This window comes from Sander lucioperca, chromosome 17, assembly GCF_008315115.2.
Source record: "Sander lucioperca isolate FBNREF2018 chromosome 17, SLUC_FBN_1.2, whole genome shotgun sequence".
In the NCBI taxonomy this organism is placed as follows: Eukaryota; Metazoa; Chordata; class Actinopteri; order Perciformes; family Percidae; genus Sander; species Sander lucioperca.
Window position 1 is genome coordinate 11117483 of NC_050189.1, and position 16527 is coordinate 11134009.

The following is a 16527-nucleotide window of genomic DNA, read 5'->3' on the forward strand; positions in this document are numbered from 1 at the left end:
CTCATGTCACGTCTGATGAACAATAAATTACGGGAGTGAGAAACACAAGGCATTGTGAGCTAACATACCGAGAAACGTTAGTAGGCTACAGGGGGAGTGACTGCGGCTGGAAATCGAAAGAAGAATGGGAAACAGTTTTAACATGACTTTAAAATCGACATCCACCGAGCCCAAATGCTTATGTTATCATTAGTTAGCTCATTCTGGTTTCCTAACTGCGTTGCGAGAGGACTCTTGGGGACAGAGTAGGCTATTGAAGTCACTCATAGGTGAAACTTTTTTCAGAAACGTTGTTACACCTCTGTTAACATATAGACTATTATGTTGTTAAATTGTGTTCTTACACTGGTACAGTCATGCCCTATGAGAGATGTACAACTGCGCATGTGCAAAAATAAAAGAGATGGCATTCCCCCGTTCTGGTTGATACACCAAAGATGAACATGTGTGTTCATTCCTCCGTTAAGTAACTAAACCGATATTCCTGTCCTGAAGATGACAGCGCCAACAGGTTATGGGCCCAGAAGGGAACATGGAAGCCGATGGAATAGATTATGTTTCGACGGAGATGAAAAAAACTACGAGTTGTGGGAGACGAAGTTTTTGGGGCACTTGCGTTTGCTAGGGCTAAAGGCCGCCATATTGAACGTGGATGAAGATGAAGCAGACCGAGAGAAAAATGAAGAAGCCTACGCCAAATTGATACAGGTTTTGGATGATAAAAGTCTTTCCCTGATAATGAGAGAAGCAGCAGATGATGGGAGAAAAGCGTTGAAGATATTGAGGGAACATTATGCAGGTAAAGGGAAGCCACGTGTGATTAGCCTCTACACTGAGCTAACTTCTCTTCAGAAAGCCGCTAATGAAAGTGTTACGGATTATATCATTCGTGCTGAGACGGCTATTACAGCACTGAGGAATGCTGAAGAGACTTTAAGTGACGGGCTGTTGATTGCAATGATCCTGAAAGGTTTGCGCGAATCATTTAAGCCGTTTGCCATCCACATAATGCAGAGTGACTAGCAGACAACTTTTGGCGAGTTCAAAACCAAGTTGAGGAGCTATGAAAGCACCGAGAAGTTCAGCGCCATTTCCACTGACGACAACGTGATGAAGGTAAGTAACGTTAACGTTAGCTGGCCAAGAGGAAGAGATAAAGGGGCCGAGATAACCTGCGCTGTACGTGTCCTCGTTTCCACAGGACAATTTCTCTGTTAAAGCAGCGACAGCCAACGGAGCTTCAGTCAATTTCGACAGGGATGTAACAAGCTCATCCACAAGAACGGTACCACTTTTGACATCGAGGAGTACGATAGACTTTACTATCTTAACACTGTAAGTGATGAAAATGATGATGGATGTCATGGGTGTTATGATATTCACACATGGCACAAGATTCTTGGCCACTGTAATTTTGAGGATGTGTCAAAGTTAGAAAATGTGACAGAGGGAATGAAAATCACAGGTAAGATTGACAAATCTACCCTAAACTGTGAAATCTGCACACAGGGAAAATTTGTCCAGAGCAGAAACAGAGAGCCTGATGAAAAGGCAAAAGCGGCACTTGAGCTTGTGCACACTGATTTGGCTGGCCCTATTGAGCCAGAGGCAAAAGATGGGTTCAGATACACTCTAGCATTTACGGATGATTATTCAGGGGCAGTTTTTGTGTATTTCCTAAAAGCAAAGAGTGATACTGTAAAAGCTACTGAGAAGTTTATTGCTGAAGTTCACAGCCAAAGAGTTCCAGTCACTGCTCAGTAAGAATACCATAAGACATGAAACCATCAAAATGGGACCGCTGAGAGAAACTGGAGAACACTGTTTGAAATGGCAAGATGCATGCTACTTGAGAGCAATCTACCAAAAAACTTGTGGACATATGCTGTAATGACTGCTGCAGTAATTCGCAATAGGTGTTACAATAAGCGTGTAGGACAGACTCCACACTACATGTTTACTGGGAGAAAACCTGATCTCTCAAAGATGAAAGAATTTGGATCTGTTTGCTATGCATACAGACAGAACAAGAAAAAGTTGGACTCAAGATGTGAAAAGGGTATTTTTGTCGGGTATGATAAAAATAGCCCAGCATACCTGGTCTACTACCCAGACACTGGAAAAGTTCTTAAAAACAGATTAGTCAAGTTCGTTACAAAAAGTGTAGTCAAACGCCAAACTCGGACAGATTTGGAAATTAGTGATGATCTTCATGGGAAGAGGTTTGAATCCCCCATGCCAAAAGCCAAGATGGCAGATCAAAATTCCGAAGAGACACAAGATGTGCAAATCAAGACTTCAGAGAGTCACACAGACATGCTGAGACAAGAGAGCGAAAATAGTCAGAGTCCACGCTATCCAGACAGAGCGAGGAAAAAACCTCAGTACTTAAAAGACTGAGTGTAAAGTGAAGTGTGATGACCAGATACCACCTAGTGTTGACTACTGCTACAGAGTAATGTGTAATGCACCACAAACCTTCGAAGAAGCAATGACTTCACCAAAATCAGAGATTTGGGCTACTGCTATGAAGGAGGAGATGGATTCCCTTAGGGAAAATGATACATTCACATTGACCACACTGCCAGAGGGTAAAAATGCAGTGGGGGGCAGGTGGGTCTATGCGGTCAAAAACAATTCAGATGAGACTGAGACATACAAGGCAAGATATGTTGCAAAGGGGTATAGTCAAGTGGCAGGAATAGACTATAAGAAGACTTTTTCTCCAACTGCAAATATGACATCAGTACGCTGTTTGATGCAGCTAGTAGCTCAGTATGACTTAGAGTTACATCAGATGGATGTCAAAACAGCATATCTACATGCTCCTATTGACTGTGAAGTGTACATGGAGCAACAAGAAGGTTTTGAAGTCAGGTCAGATACAGGTGAGCAACTAGTCTGCAAACTGAACAAGTCACTATACGGCCTGAAACAGTCAGGAAGGAACTGGAACAAAATGTTGCATGATCACCTTAGTGAAAATGGTTTTACACAGAACCCAGCTGATCACTGTGTTTATAACAAACAAACTGCAACAGAAAGGATAATTTTGATAATTTGGGTCGATGATCTAATTATCGCTGCTAGTGATAGTGACTCACTCACAAGTGTAAAAGAAATGTTAAGTGGAAAATTTAAGATGAAAGATCTTGGGAGGCTTAAACATTTCCTAGGCATTGATTTTACACAAAGTGAAGGGAAAATAAAGATGAACCAAACAAGGTACATAATCAAGATACTGGAAAGATTTGGTATGTCAGACTGTAAAACAAGGTCAACACCATGTGAACAAAAACAAAACTTTGATGGTGATGGTGAACCTATTGATTCAAAAAGGTATCGTGAACTGATAGGCAGCTTGATATATGTGATGACGTGTACAAGACCGGATATCAGTTGGATCGTCAGCAAGCTGTCACAATACCTATCAGAACCAAAAGAGCAACACTGGATAACCGCTAAACGTGTTGAGGTACTTGAAGGGGACAATGAATCAGGAGTTGTGTTACAAAGAGGGGGTGGAAAAAAACTCAACCTTGTATCATATAGTGACGCTGATTGGGCAGCAGATCAAAGTGACAGACGAAGCATAACAGGGTATTGTTTTAGTTTAACTAAATGTGGACCTGTTGTTTCATGGAGGTCTAAGAAGCAGCCAACAGTAGCTTTATCTACATGTGAAGCAGAGTCCATGGCACTGCTACTACACAAGAAAGTTTGTACCTTGTACAGTTATTGGGCGAGATGGATAGTGAGTGCCAATATGCACCAGTAACAATCTTTGAAGATAACCAAGGTGCAATTGCTCTGTCAAAGAACCCAGTATGTCGTCAGAGATGTAAACATGTCGACATCAGATATCATTTCATTCAATCTGCACTCAGTGACGGTAAAATAAGTATTGAATATTGTCCAACGGCAGACATGGTTGCAGATGTTTTGACTAAACCTGTAACGAAGTTCAGAAATGAAAAATTCTTGGGTTATATGTTTGGAATATAAACCGACATTTGTGAGATGTATAACTGTAAGCTAAATGTGTTGATAAAGTTGGGTTGAATACGACTTGTACAGTATAAGAAAAAACCTGATCTCTCAAAGATGAAAGAATTTGGATCTGTTTGCTATGCATACAGACAGAACAAGAAAAAGTTGGACTCAAGATGTGAAAAGGGTATTTTTGTCGGGTATGATAAAAATAGCCCAGCATACCTGGTCTACTACCCAGACACTGGAAAAGTTCTTAAAAACAGATTAGTCAAGTTCGTTACAAAAAGTGTAGTCAAACGCCAAACTCGGACAGATTTGGAAATTAGTGATGATCTTCATGGGAAGAGGTTTGAATCCCCCATGCCAAAAGCCAAGATGGCAGATCAAAATTCCGAAGAGACACAAGATGTGCAAATCAAGACTTCAGAGAGTCACACAGACATGCTGAGACAAGAGAGCGAAAATAGTCAGAGTCCACGCTATCCAGACAGAGCGAGGAAAAAACCTCAGTACTTAAAAGACTGAGTGTAAAGTGAAGTGTGATGACCAGATACCACCTAGTGTTGACTACTGCTACAGAGTAATGTGTAATGCACCACAAACCTTCGAAGAAGCAATGACTTCACCAAAATCAGAGATTTGGGCTACTGCTATGAAGGAGGAGATGGATTCCCTTAGGGAAAATGATACATTCACATTGACCACACTGCCAGAGGGTAAAAATGCAGTGGGGGGCAGGTGGGTCTATGCGGTCAAAAACAATTCAGATGAGACTGAGACATACAAGGCAAGATATGTTGCAAAGGGGTATAGTCAAGTGGCAGGAATAGACTATAAGAAGACTTTTTCTCCAACTGCAAATATGACATCAGTACGCTGTTTGATGCAGCTAGTAGCTCAGTATGACTTAGAGTTACATCAGATGGATGTCAAAACAGCATATCTACATGCTCCTATTGACTGTGAAGTGTACATGGAGCAACAAGAAGGTTTTGAAGTCAGGTCAGATACAGGTGAGCAACTAGTCTGCAAACTGAACAAGTCACTATACGGCCTGAAACAGTCAGGAAGGAACTGGAACAAAATGTTGCATGATCACCTTAGTGAAAATGGTTTTACACAGAACCCAGCTGATCACTGTGTTTATAACAAACAAACTGCAACAGAAAGGATAATTTTGATAATTTGGGTCGATGATCTAATTATCGCTGCTAGTGATAGTGACTCACTCACAAGTGTAAAAGAAATGTTAAGTGGAAAATTTAAGATGAAAGATCTTGGGAGGCTTAAACATTTCCTAGGCATTGATTTTACACAAAGTGAAGGGAAAATAAAGATGAACCAAACAAGGTACATAATCAAGATACTGGAAAGATTTGGTATGTCAGACTGTAAAACAAGGTCAACACCATGTGAACAAAAACAAAACTTTGATGGTGATGGTGAACCTATTGATTCAAAAAGGTATCGTGAACTGATAGGCAGCTTGATATATGTGATGACGTGTACAAGACCGGATATCAGTTGGATCGTCAGCAAGCTGTCACAATACCTATCAGAACCAAAAGAGCAACACTGGATAACCGCTAAACGTGTTGAGGTACTTGAAGGGGACAATGAATCAGGAGTTGTGTTACAAAGAGGGGGTGGAAAAAACTCAACCTTGTATCATATAGTGACGCTGATTGGGCAGCAGATCAAAGTGACAGACGAAGCATAACAGGGTATTGTTTTAGTTTAACTAAATGTGGACCTGTTGTTTCATGGAGGTCTAAGAAGCAGCCAACAGTAGCTTTATCTACATGTGAAGCAGAGTCCATGGCACTGCTACTACACAAGAAAGTTTGTACCTTGTACAGTTATTGGGCGAGATGGATAGTGAGTGCCAATATGCACCAGTAACAATCTTTGAAGATAACCAAGGTGCAATTGCTCTGTCAAAGAACCCAGTATGTCGTCAGAGATGTAAACATGTCGACATCAGATATCATTTCATTCAATCTGCACTCAGTGACGGTAAAATAAGTATTGAATATTGTCCAACGGCAGACATGGTTGCAGATGTTTTGACTAAACCTGTAACGAAGTTCAGAAATGAAAAATTCTTGGGTTATATGTTTGGAATATAAACCGACATTTGTGAGATGTATAACTGTAAGCTAAATGTGTTGATAAAGTTGGGTTGAATACGACTTGTACAGTATAAGAGCAAGTGGGGGTGTTAACATATAGACTAATATGTTGTTAAATTGTGTTCTTACACTGGTACAGTCATGCCCTATGAGAGATGTACAACTGCGTTGACTGCGTCAAATAAAAGAGATGGCATTCCCCCGTTCTGGTTGATGCACCAAAGATGAACATGTGTGTTTATTCCTCCGTTAAGTAGCTAAACTGGTATTCCTGTCCTGAAGATGACAGCACCAACAACCTCAACAAAGAACAACCAAATATCCAGGTAGCCTACATAATTTCAGCTGCATTCCACCTACGTGAATGTTAAAACTAGTTTGACCAGTGTCTGTGTAACAGTATAAGACAAAATACTAAATATAGATTTCTAGTGTCGTGGTAGTGGACAATAATAATAATAATAATAATAATAATAATAATAATACAAAATAATTGCATTTAAACATACTGAACTAATATACATGATATTGGGAGTTAACAGACTTATCAGACCAGTGAAATTAGAAAATAATATTTATATGGACACATCTAAAGAAACATAACAAGGTTGTATTTCCTCATATTCTTGTCATTTAATAACATCAATATGATCCAATATGGAATCACTATATTTAATAAATGGTGACTGTTAAAGCTGTATGGGTCTGGCTCCTAGCTACATAGTAGAGATGTTGTCCCTGTATGAACCAGTTCGCAGCCTTAGATCCTTGGCCAGGGCCCTTTAGCCGTTCCAAAGTCGAGGCTTAAATCTGAGGGTGACTGTGATTTTGCCATCAGGAATTTGCAACGACCTGCCCGAGGAGATAAGGCTTTTTTATCGCAGGATCAGTGGACTCTTTTAAATGACTTCTGGAAACTCCTTTTATAGACTTGTTTGTATGTGATGTCTCTTTTTACTCTCCTTTTATTCCCTTTTTATTGTTTCATTTTATTGTTACTTTTGATCTGTATCTGTATCTCTTGAACTCTGAACTGGACTGAATTAAAAGACACTGACAAAGTTTAAAACAAAAAAGCAGATAGAAAGGGGGAATATATAACGTTTCATTGTAAATTTTTTGGGTAAGTACTGATCTGTATCTGTTATTGCTATTGAGCTCTATTCTATACTGTGTATGCTTTTTTGTTTTTTGTTTTGTGCTTTTTGGCCCCACTGTTTAGCTGTCTTTTATTTTACTAACCTCTTTTGCCTGCTGTCAGAGTTAGCTTATACTTCATATAATACCTTCTAACAGCTGCATTCTCAGTAATTGACAATCTGCAAGAAACAGGTTGCTTTTAAATCACTTAATAGTAGGAAACCTGAAGAACTCAAGTGGGCGTGGCCTTCAGAGTCCAGGTGTATAAATATGCAGGAGCAGTCGTTCTCTTGTGAAAGAAGAAGTCAGACTCTCACCAGATAACTCTGCCCTCTGGTCTCCTGGTTTGGATCTTAAATGACTGAAGACACACAAGGTAATGTGTGAATGTGTTGATGTTGGTGTTGTCATGATATGAATCCTGTTGTACAGATTTAGTGTGTGAGGGTTGGTGGATTAGACCAGAAGTTAACAGATAATAATGTGGTCGGTTCTCTCAGTAAAGAGACAATTCAAAAACAACAGTTTAACACACATTTGATTGATTGAAGACAGATCATCCTGAAACCTGATCCACATAAAAAGCTGCTCTATGAGACTTTAAACAGCAGCTGGAACATTTAGTAAAGAGTAGTTTCAATATGACAGCATGAGGTTGGTTGAGTGTTTACTGTTTCTATATTGTCTGTTGTATAGGCTGTTGTTTATAAGGAATACCACACTTTATGAGTTAATACTTGACTCAGATAGTTCACGATCTTTTCAGTTCAATTTTCCTTTCTTTAAACATGACGGACTAATGCATGGCCCCGGTGATAAGTGGTGTAGATCACTTACCTTTCCCCTCCCCATCCCCCACGGGAGTTTGTGAGTAATAAAATATAAAAAATAATAATCTCACTGGATCAGCAACAAAGATAATACTAGAGCTTCACAGGGTGCTGAAATATTTGATGTTGCCTGAATGACAAAACAATGAAGTGGTCTTTATTTAGATCAAGTGCAGTGGAACACTTATTATTTAATCCTCATATTTATCCAGTTATTTATCAAGAAGTTTCAGGTAAAGACCCTGTCCTTCTCAAACTGAGACATCCAATCAACAGCTGAAATAGACTATAGAGGTACTGGACTTTACATTTAGACATAAAGAAAAGTTTCTATTAACTTTAGATCAGTAGAGTCCAGAGTTTCCCATCATGCACCATGTGGAGAGAAACTGTTGTTAAACTGCTGCAGCCGTGTTCAGTTCCTGTTTCTGACACTTTTACAGAAGATAGAAGTGATTTGTTGCTTCACTTGTGACTGTGACTTCAGAAGTAAGTTGCTGCTCTGCGTGTTAGTGAGGAGGCGGAGTCTCGGTTGGTGGCGCCCCAAATGTCCTCAAGTCCCACAAACACCTCTGCTCGGTGTTCTACTCTGTGTTTCCTGTCATCTCTTAAATACAAACACATGCTGCACAGTTGGTGGTTTGTGGTTTTTGCTCATGACATTATTGTAGCTTCATGTTAGAGAAAAGAGATCAGACTCACAAACAGGACCTCTGTCCTCTGGTCTCCTGGTTTGGATCTTAAATGACTGAAGACACACAAGGTAATGTGTGAATGTGTTGATGTTGGTGTTGTCATGATATGAATCCTGTTGTACAGATTTAGTGTGTGAGGGTTGGTGGATTAGACAAGAAGTTAACAGATAATAATGTGGTCGGTTCTCTCAGTAAAGAGACAGTTCAACAACAACAGTTTAACACACATTTGATTGATTGAAGACAGATCATCCTGAAACCTGATCCACATAAAAAGCTGCTCTATGAGACTTTAAACAGCAGCTGGAACATTTAGTAAAGAGAAGTTTTTAATATGACAAAGTTTGATGTTATTCAGGCCTGGGTTCAAGTTGTCCATGTGAAGGGGATCAAATGTGAATAATGCAGAAATGTTTCAGTGAAACACAGTCTATACGTGGATCAGATAATAACTGATGTATTTAAGACGCTGATTGTACTTCTTCAAAACTAACTAGACTATATGCCTCACTTCCTATTTTTATTGCCTGTTAGGAAACTTTGCATTAAAAAAACATGATGATTAGCCATACTTTGTAAGTCGAAATTGAAAGTAATCTACGCTGGTGAGAATCTCTGTCGGTGTCTGACACCATTTGGACTGTGTTGATCGACAGACATCCACACAATATTTAAACTGTCAGAACTAAACATCTGCACGGTTTATATACAGCAGCAAACTGATCTGATGTCTGCCTGACATGAGAATGATCTAGAGCCTAATATGAGGGTTGACAATAAACGTTATGATGATCAGATTTACATAATTTTAATAGGCCGCATTGTCATTCAGATTAACAGAATGAATACATCAGTCATTGGAGAACGAGTACAAGCCAAGTATAGTTTTGTCTGTTAACAAAGAAGTGAGTTGCGGCTGTTGGAAACTGTTTTAACTACAGCTTTTAGCTGACTCTTCACCTCTGTCTCCTCTCACAGGGAGAAGATGATCTGCAGCATCCTGCTGCTCATCATCCTGACCTCCTGTGTCTCTGGTTAGTTTACAGCTTCACTTTATTATCCACTAACACTAAACAAAGAATCACTAAAGTGTCCACAGAAACATGTGGAGATGGAGTTTAAAGTTGTCAGTGTGTCTGCTCCTCACTTTCCCTCTCTGTCTCCTCAACAGGAACATTTGTAGTGAATGTGACCCAGACCTCCTATCAGGCAGAGGAGAACCACGACATCACACTGGAGTGGACCTTCACAACCAACCCTCACAGTTCCTCCAACTCTCTTACTATCCACTGTAAACTGATAACTGTCCTCAAAGTATCAGTCCTGTTTGATCTCCATGAAGGAGTTGAGGTCCCAGAGTCTCAGGATGAACAGTTTGCAGGACGAGTCCAGTGGGACAAAGACGTCCTCAGAGAAGGACGACTCAGACTTCATGTGTCCAGACTCAGGACTGAAGACTCGGGACTGTATGTGTGTGACGTGATCTTAAATTATTGGAGTAGCTCTGGTAAATGTCGGCTCAATGTCACTGGTAAGTTGATTCACAAGGACTTTCTTAACGGGTTCAATTCAGTAGAATTAGTCAAATGTTCCCCTTCACATGAATGAAACAGATGTGTTTGGTCTCTTTACAGCAGCGAGGGATCGGCCTGAACCTGAGACACCAAACACAACAAGTCCACCAAACACAACAAGTCCACAACAACAGGAGAGTCAGTGGAAGAGTTACCTCTTATATTTACTGTTGGAACTGTTTAGAATATCATTCGGTCCACTGTTGGTTTTTCTCCTGTATGTTTTGTTTTATTCTTACTTGTCATTAAAAAAAAAGAGAAATCAACATCCCTACTTAAAGAAAAGATACAGGTCAGCAGGGACATCAGTGGCTACAGTTTAATCAACAACTTGAATGAGATAAAACTGTTAGAATCCAATTTTATACCACAGGAAATCCTAGTTCCCCATTTGCTTGCATGTTACAATTTGATTAATCTGAAACACATCTTTCCTTTATATTCTTTAGTCAGTGACCGTGATTCATATTACACAACTGATAGACAATAATAATAATGGAGGAAAAGATCATCATCATCATCTTCTTCCGCTTATCCGGTAACGGGTCGCGGGGGCTTTAACTTTAACACACAGAGCTTTAACCTTTTCTTCTGTAATGGTCACTTTAATGTACTGGTTCTGTTGTATTATGGTCTGTTACTACCTGTCTCTCTGTCATTGTAAAGCTGTGAGGAGTTAACTCTGGTGATGATGATGAAGAGAAAGATCTAAATGATGAAGAACTAAATGTTTGTTTCATCTGATGTATGATCTGATTCATTCATTTTTTACACACTGAAATGTTTCTCATGTATTTCAATTCATCACTAACAAATGAAGACGTTCAACTGAAGGAATCTTTTGACTAAATAACTAAATAAAGTTATTTAAATGTTATTAATTTAAATGTTCTTTGCTGACTGATATCTGAAAATGTTGCAGCTCTAACTGATCATATTGAACTTCTGATGATTTGTTGAATTGGAACCACGAATGGGAGAAAGTAAACGGGTCACTTTTAAAATCTACTTTTCCTTTTCTTATAGACTCACATTCACTGACTGAATCAACTTATTTAAACATTCAGAGTGTGTATATATATATATATATATATATATATATGAAAACAGCCACACAATACATTTACAGTAAAAAAAAAGCAAGGGATAGTTTGCATTATAGAAAACAATATTCATTTTTTGTGGTTAACAACAAAGTCAGAAATGCTTTACAGAGTCAGAAGTGTTTAGCAGAAGACTAAGAAGATTGTCCACCTGTCCACCAGGTGTCCTCAGACTCTCCTCATCCTGATCACCTGGGTCTCATTTCCCAATCACCCTGTCAGCACATATACCAGACCTGGTCCTGGTTGGTCCATGTGGTGTCGGGCCTTTGCTCTGCAGCCTTCTGAATGTGAGTTTAGTCAAGTTGTTTATTGATAAACTGAGTTATTATGATTGTAAATCCCAGTAGCTCATTATGTAACAGGCTACCAGTGAAGTGTTCTATCTCTGAGCAACATACCCAGTGGGTATATAATGAGGCCGTCTGTCTCTGCCTGCAGGAACACAAATGATAGCAGCAGCCCCATGTTGGCCCACTACAGCAGCTCTGATGGAGAGACGTCCACCTTGTTAAGGAAACACTCAGCAGCAGCACAACTCATCACATATGTGAAGAAGGTTCAGGACACTTTGATGAATTACACAGAAGAGTTTAATGAACCAGGCAGTACAGTTTAACCACCATGTGTTATTGTGCAGTGTCGTCCTAACTCTCTGAAGTTCCTGTCCTCCTGAAGGAGGATTTAAACTCATGCTGGAGGTGTTACGTTTAGCTGAACCTTTAAGGTAAACTAAAATGATGCTGGCGTCTAAAACACAGATGCTAAAGACTAGTTCAGTCTTTCAGTCTCAGTTCAGTTATTGCTACCAGCCATTACAAACAGGTATTTAATGGTTGTAATTTAAAAAAAAAAAAATCCATATAGTTCATCCCCAGCTGTATAGGCATGTTTAAGAAATAAAGGGCAACTTTTTCCACTAAGCAGTGTTGTAATGTAACAACGTACAAATACTTTGTTACTGTACTTACTCTAAAAATTAAGTACATTTCAGATACTTTAAGACTTTTAATCAAGGACTATTCTAAAAGGAGACTTTAACTTGTACCAAAGTCATTTTCTTGTAAGATACTTTATACAAGATGCCACTAAGGCCAACAGTGGAGTTGTGTCTGGACTGAATTCAGCAGCCAGGCCTGTCAGAGAAGGAGAGGAGCTGTCTGTCAGCAGAGGTCCCTGTGAGAGGAGACAGAGGACAGGAGTCCTATTATCAGAGAGAACATCTGCAGTCTGTCTTCATTCAGTCATTACAACAGCTGATCCTGTCCTCCATCCTCATTATTAGTAGGGCTGGGGTTAACACATTGATTTTCTGATTCAAATCAATCTTTTATGAATGATCCGATATCGATTCATAAAATCCAGAGACGGATCTTTTAAGAGGCTCCTTTTGAAACCTAGACTGAAGATATTTGTATCTAATGAAACTAGAAGACTTAAGGAATCCATGTCAGGCTAAATAATGTTCAAAAGTTAGGCAAAAAAATGGTTTTAGGTGGTTTAATAACTAAACACCTCTTATGTTTGGCATACGTTTTTATATTCAGAATAAGCTGCACATAAAAAGTAAAAACAGGAAAGTAAAGTAGATTTCCCTCTGAGACAGGAAGTCAAGTAAATACCTCAAAATTATACTTTCACACTTTGTCCTGAAAACAACAACTATTGGCCGAGAGAATAAATACAGGATTAAAACACGTTGTCCTGTTATTTATTATCTACTGGAAGATCATAAGAAGTTTTAAGATCAATTACTGGAGGAAGTTTTTCAAGTGAAATAAAATGTTTCAATGAATCGATGTTCTAATCTGCGTCGATAACTTCAGAGTTGGTGTTATCATGTTAAGAGGGGGGGCATATCATAGTGGGGGGTCTGGCTGTCCTCCCCCAGCGTTATTTTGAGCGTCAAAGACTTAATATCCTGCATTCAGATACACTTTTATGCACCAATTTACGGTGGAAATACCTTTATTTAGTCTATATGAAGAAGAAAAACACAAATAACAATTCAAAATATATCAAAAATATAATGTAAAGTATGTTGTTTCGTGTCATTGGTCATGTTTAAGTGGGTATATGGACATCCTGGAGCTTTCTTAGTGGGTATACTGCATACAGTGCGCAACAAAGAAGTGCAGCTCCAACAGTTTGTTGCATTCAGTAGCGGAGTGGCAATCGGGAGAGTCGGGACTTTTCCCGGTGGGCCGGTAGTTTCGAGGCCGTGAGGGCCGGTCTGATGATAGTTAAACATCGCAAGTTCTCAACAACACCATCCGGCGGCCTGGTGTGCGGCCGCTGCCCGCTGGTCAAACTGAGCAGCCTCCCTCTGCTCAACCCGTCCGGCGGGCCGCAGCAGCCTCTTATTTCAACACTAACACAGTTACAGGCGCCATACCGCGCCGGAGCTCCGGAGCTCGAGCAGCCACCAAGCTGATCGCGGTTACTGTCAGTTCAACTTCTCATCTCCAGTCCTATCTGTGTTTGTGAGAAGTGGCGCTGTCCTGAGTTGGAAGATAGGCTACTTGTTTTTTTTTTAAAGGGCGTGCGCCGGTGAGCACCCACGGAGGGAAACATAAATCCGCGCCTATGAAGTGCAGGTCCCAACCATGGCTAGGATTTTCAGAAATATAGGAGGGGGGGGGGGATCAGTGGATCAGTGAGCGTCTAATGATGAAAAGCCAAAGAGTGAAAAGGGAAAGGTGGCGCTGAGAAAGTCAGACTCAAAAGGAAACAAGGGATCGTGTTGCTGTGCTGTGTGTTGTTCATTCATTCACCGGACCATCCATTTTGTTCTTTATTGAACTATTTTTATGTAGCCTATGATTTTTTATTTTATTGTCAGACTTGTTCTGATTTCCAGTAGTCTATAGTTGATTAAGGACAGAACAAAGTGTTCTCTGTGTTTCAGCTTCTTCTAGATATTAGTTCGGATGATATCAGGAGAAAAGGCGGAAGTGAGATTTTATAAAGTGCGCAACACATAAACGCAGCTTCACCAGTCTGACTTGTTTCCTTTTTAATCTTCAGAGTTTTCAATAACAAACATATTCAGAGTTCTACCAGCAGCAGATGAATCAGGGTCATAAATACATCAGTTATTATTATCTGGATCAACTCTCACTGCTAAAGGGTTAAACTGTCTCGAGACAACACTGAAACACATTATTCCCATTTATTCACCTGGACAATATACTTCATATAACTACTAACTATTAATAACTAGTATTGATATTTATAATGTAATAATGTTGCAATAACAGAACAAATCTGTCTTTTCTATCAGAATCCAATAGGTCATCGAGTATAATTAATAAACTTTGAACGTCGTTTGAACAAATCAATCAGTTTGTTCCTGCAGCTTCTGTTTGGATTATCTGAAAGAGTTTAGAAAGCAGAGATTATCAAATGAAGACGAGGACAGATATCAGCTGTTTAACACCTCCCCCTGAGTCTCTTCTGTCCCTCACACAGCAGCAGCAGCATATCAACATATACACACAGCTGGAAGGTCGAGACTAAAGCTGACTTTCTTCTTTTAGGGAACGGCACATGTTCACACAGATAATAACTCCTAAAAACAGCACGATCATTAAAATCATAAGATCACAGTAATCCCGATCGGTTAGAGTGCTACACCAATTCCTTAAAAACAACTTCAAGTCCAGGTTCGATAACTAAAATCCCCCAAAGTTGATAAAAACGGGATAGACGTCCAATCATCGCGGAGCCTCTGACCGGTAGACAGCAGCTGGACTCCAGCAGCAGCAGCAGCAGTGGTGGTGAGACTGGAGGAGGACTGTTTCTCAACCAGATCATACGGTCCTAACTTCCTGCTCATAGATTTCTTACTGACGGTAGATGAGGCGATAGTCTATGTGCAAAAAAACCTGGAACCAAATCAGTCACTCGCTACCGAGCTCCACCCACCCAACTCTAGTGCACGACGCGCCCCTCTCCTTCTTCGGTGGTCCAGCTCCGCCTTCGCATAGATTTCTTACTGACGGTAGATGAGGCGATAGTCTATGTGCAAAAAAAACTGGAACCAAATCAGTCACTCGCTACCGAGCTCCACCCACCCAACTCTAGTGCACGACCCGCCCCTCTCCTTCTTCGGTGGATCGCAGTATAAATATGCCCGATTTTAGAAGCCTTTGCACAGTGCAACTTAACGATCATTCTTACATGTAGCCTGCTGTACTTGTAGCCTACATACTATAGGTCTACAGCTCCACTTCATATGACGCATTGTTCTGGAGAGATGCTGATTGACAACATGAGGTTTGTGTTACTGCTGTGATATTTTATGTGTTTTTATCTAACATGAGACTGTACCTCATCAACTGCTTCTGATTCAGAGATTATGAACTCTGAGCTCATGTGTTTGTGACTCTTCACCTCTGTCTCCTCTCACAGGGAGAAGATGATCTGCAGCATCCTGCTGCTCATCATCCTGACCTCCTGTGTCTCTGGTTAGTTTACAGCTTCACTTTATTATCCACTAACACTAAACAAAGAATCACTAAAGTGTCCACAGAAACATGTGGAGATGGAGTTTAAAGTTGTCAATGTGTCTGCTCCTCACTTTCCCTCTCTGTCTCCTCAACAGGAACATTTGTAGTGAATGTGACCCAGACCTCCTATCAGGCAGAGGAGAACCACGACATCACACTGGAGTGGACCTTCACAACCAACCCTCACAGTTCCTCCAACTCTCTTTCTATCCACTGTAAACTGTATACTGTCCTCAGACCCTCAGTCCTGTTTCATCTCCATGAAGGAGTTGAGGTCCCAGAGTCTCAGGATGAACAGTTTGCAGGACGAGTCCAGTGGGACAAAGACGTCCTCAGAGAAGGACGACTCAGTGTCCAGACTCAGGACTGAAGACTCGGGGCAGTATGTGTGTAAAGTGCACACAAGTTATGGGAGTAGCTCTGGTAAATATCGGCTCAATGTCACTGGTAAGTTGATTCACAAGAACTTCCATAACAGGTTCAATTCAGCAACTTTTTGTTTTGGATAAATAAAAACCTGAGAATTTAAAAGTGAAAAAATCCACGATC

The 16527-nt window shown here is 40.2% G+C and overlaps 2 protein-coding genes and 1 long non-coding RNA gene across 6 annotated transcripts in view; all 3 read left to right on the forward strand.

The window, feature by feature from the left end:
* The window catches only part of LOC116060419, a 236379-nt gene that overhangs the window by 91867 nt on the left and 127985 nt on the right, over positions 1 to 16527 (forward strand). Inside the window, exons 1-4 of one of the 3 annotated variants that reach the window (XM_035993579.1) lie at positions 7592 to 7641; positions 9769 to 9824; positions 9962 to 10321; positions 10425 to 10726. The exons of 1 other annotated variant lie outside the window; for it this stretch is intronic. In XM_035993579.1, coding sequence (XP_035849472.1) covers positions 9776 to 9824; positions 9962 to 10321; positions 10425 to 10687 — 672 coding nt within the window. In that variant the 5' untranslated portion in view covers positions 7592 to 7641; positions 9769 to 9775 and the 3' untranslated portion in view covers positions 10688 to 10726. Of the gene's footprint in view, positions 1 to 7591; positions 7642 to 8721; positions 8859 to 9768; positions 9825 to 9961; positions 10322 to 10424; positions 10727 to 16527 lie in introns of those variants that run through there. One more of the 3 variants, XM_035993578.1, reaches the window with a different exon arrangement.
* Positions 1 to 16527, forward strand: part of LOC116053100 — a 51265-nt gene that overhangs the window by 21259 nt on the left and 13479 nt on the right. The window lies entirely within an intron of this gene.
* LOC118493515 lies at positions 15829 to 16131 on the forward strand. The gene is made up of 2 exons (XR_004895470.1): positions 15829 to 15936; positions 16074 to 16131. It is a non-coding gene; the product is annotated as an uncharacterized LOC118493515 (long non-coding RNA).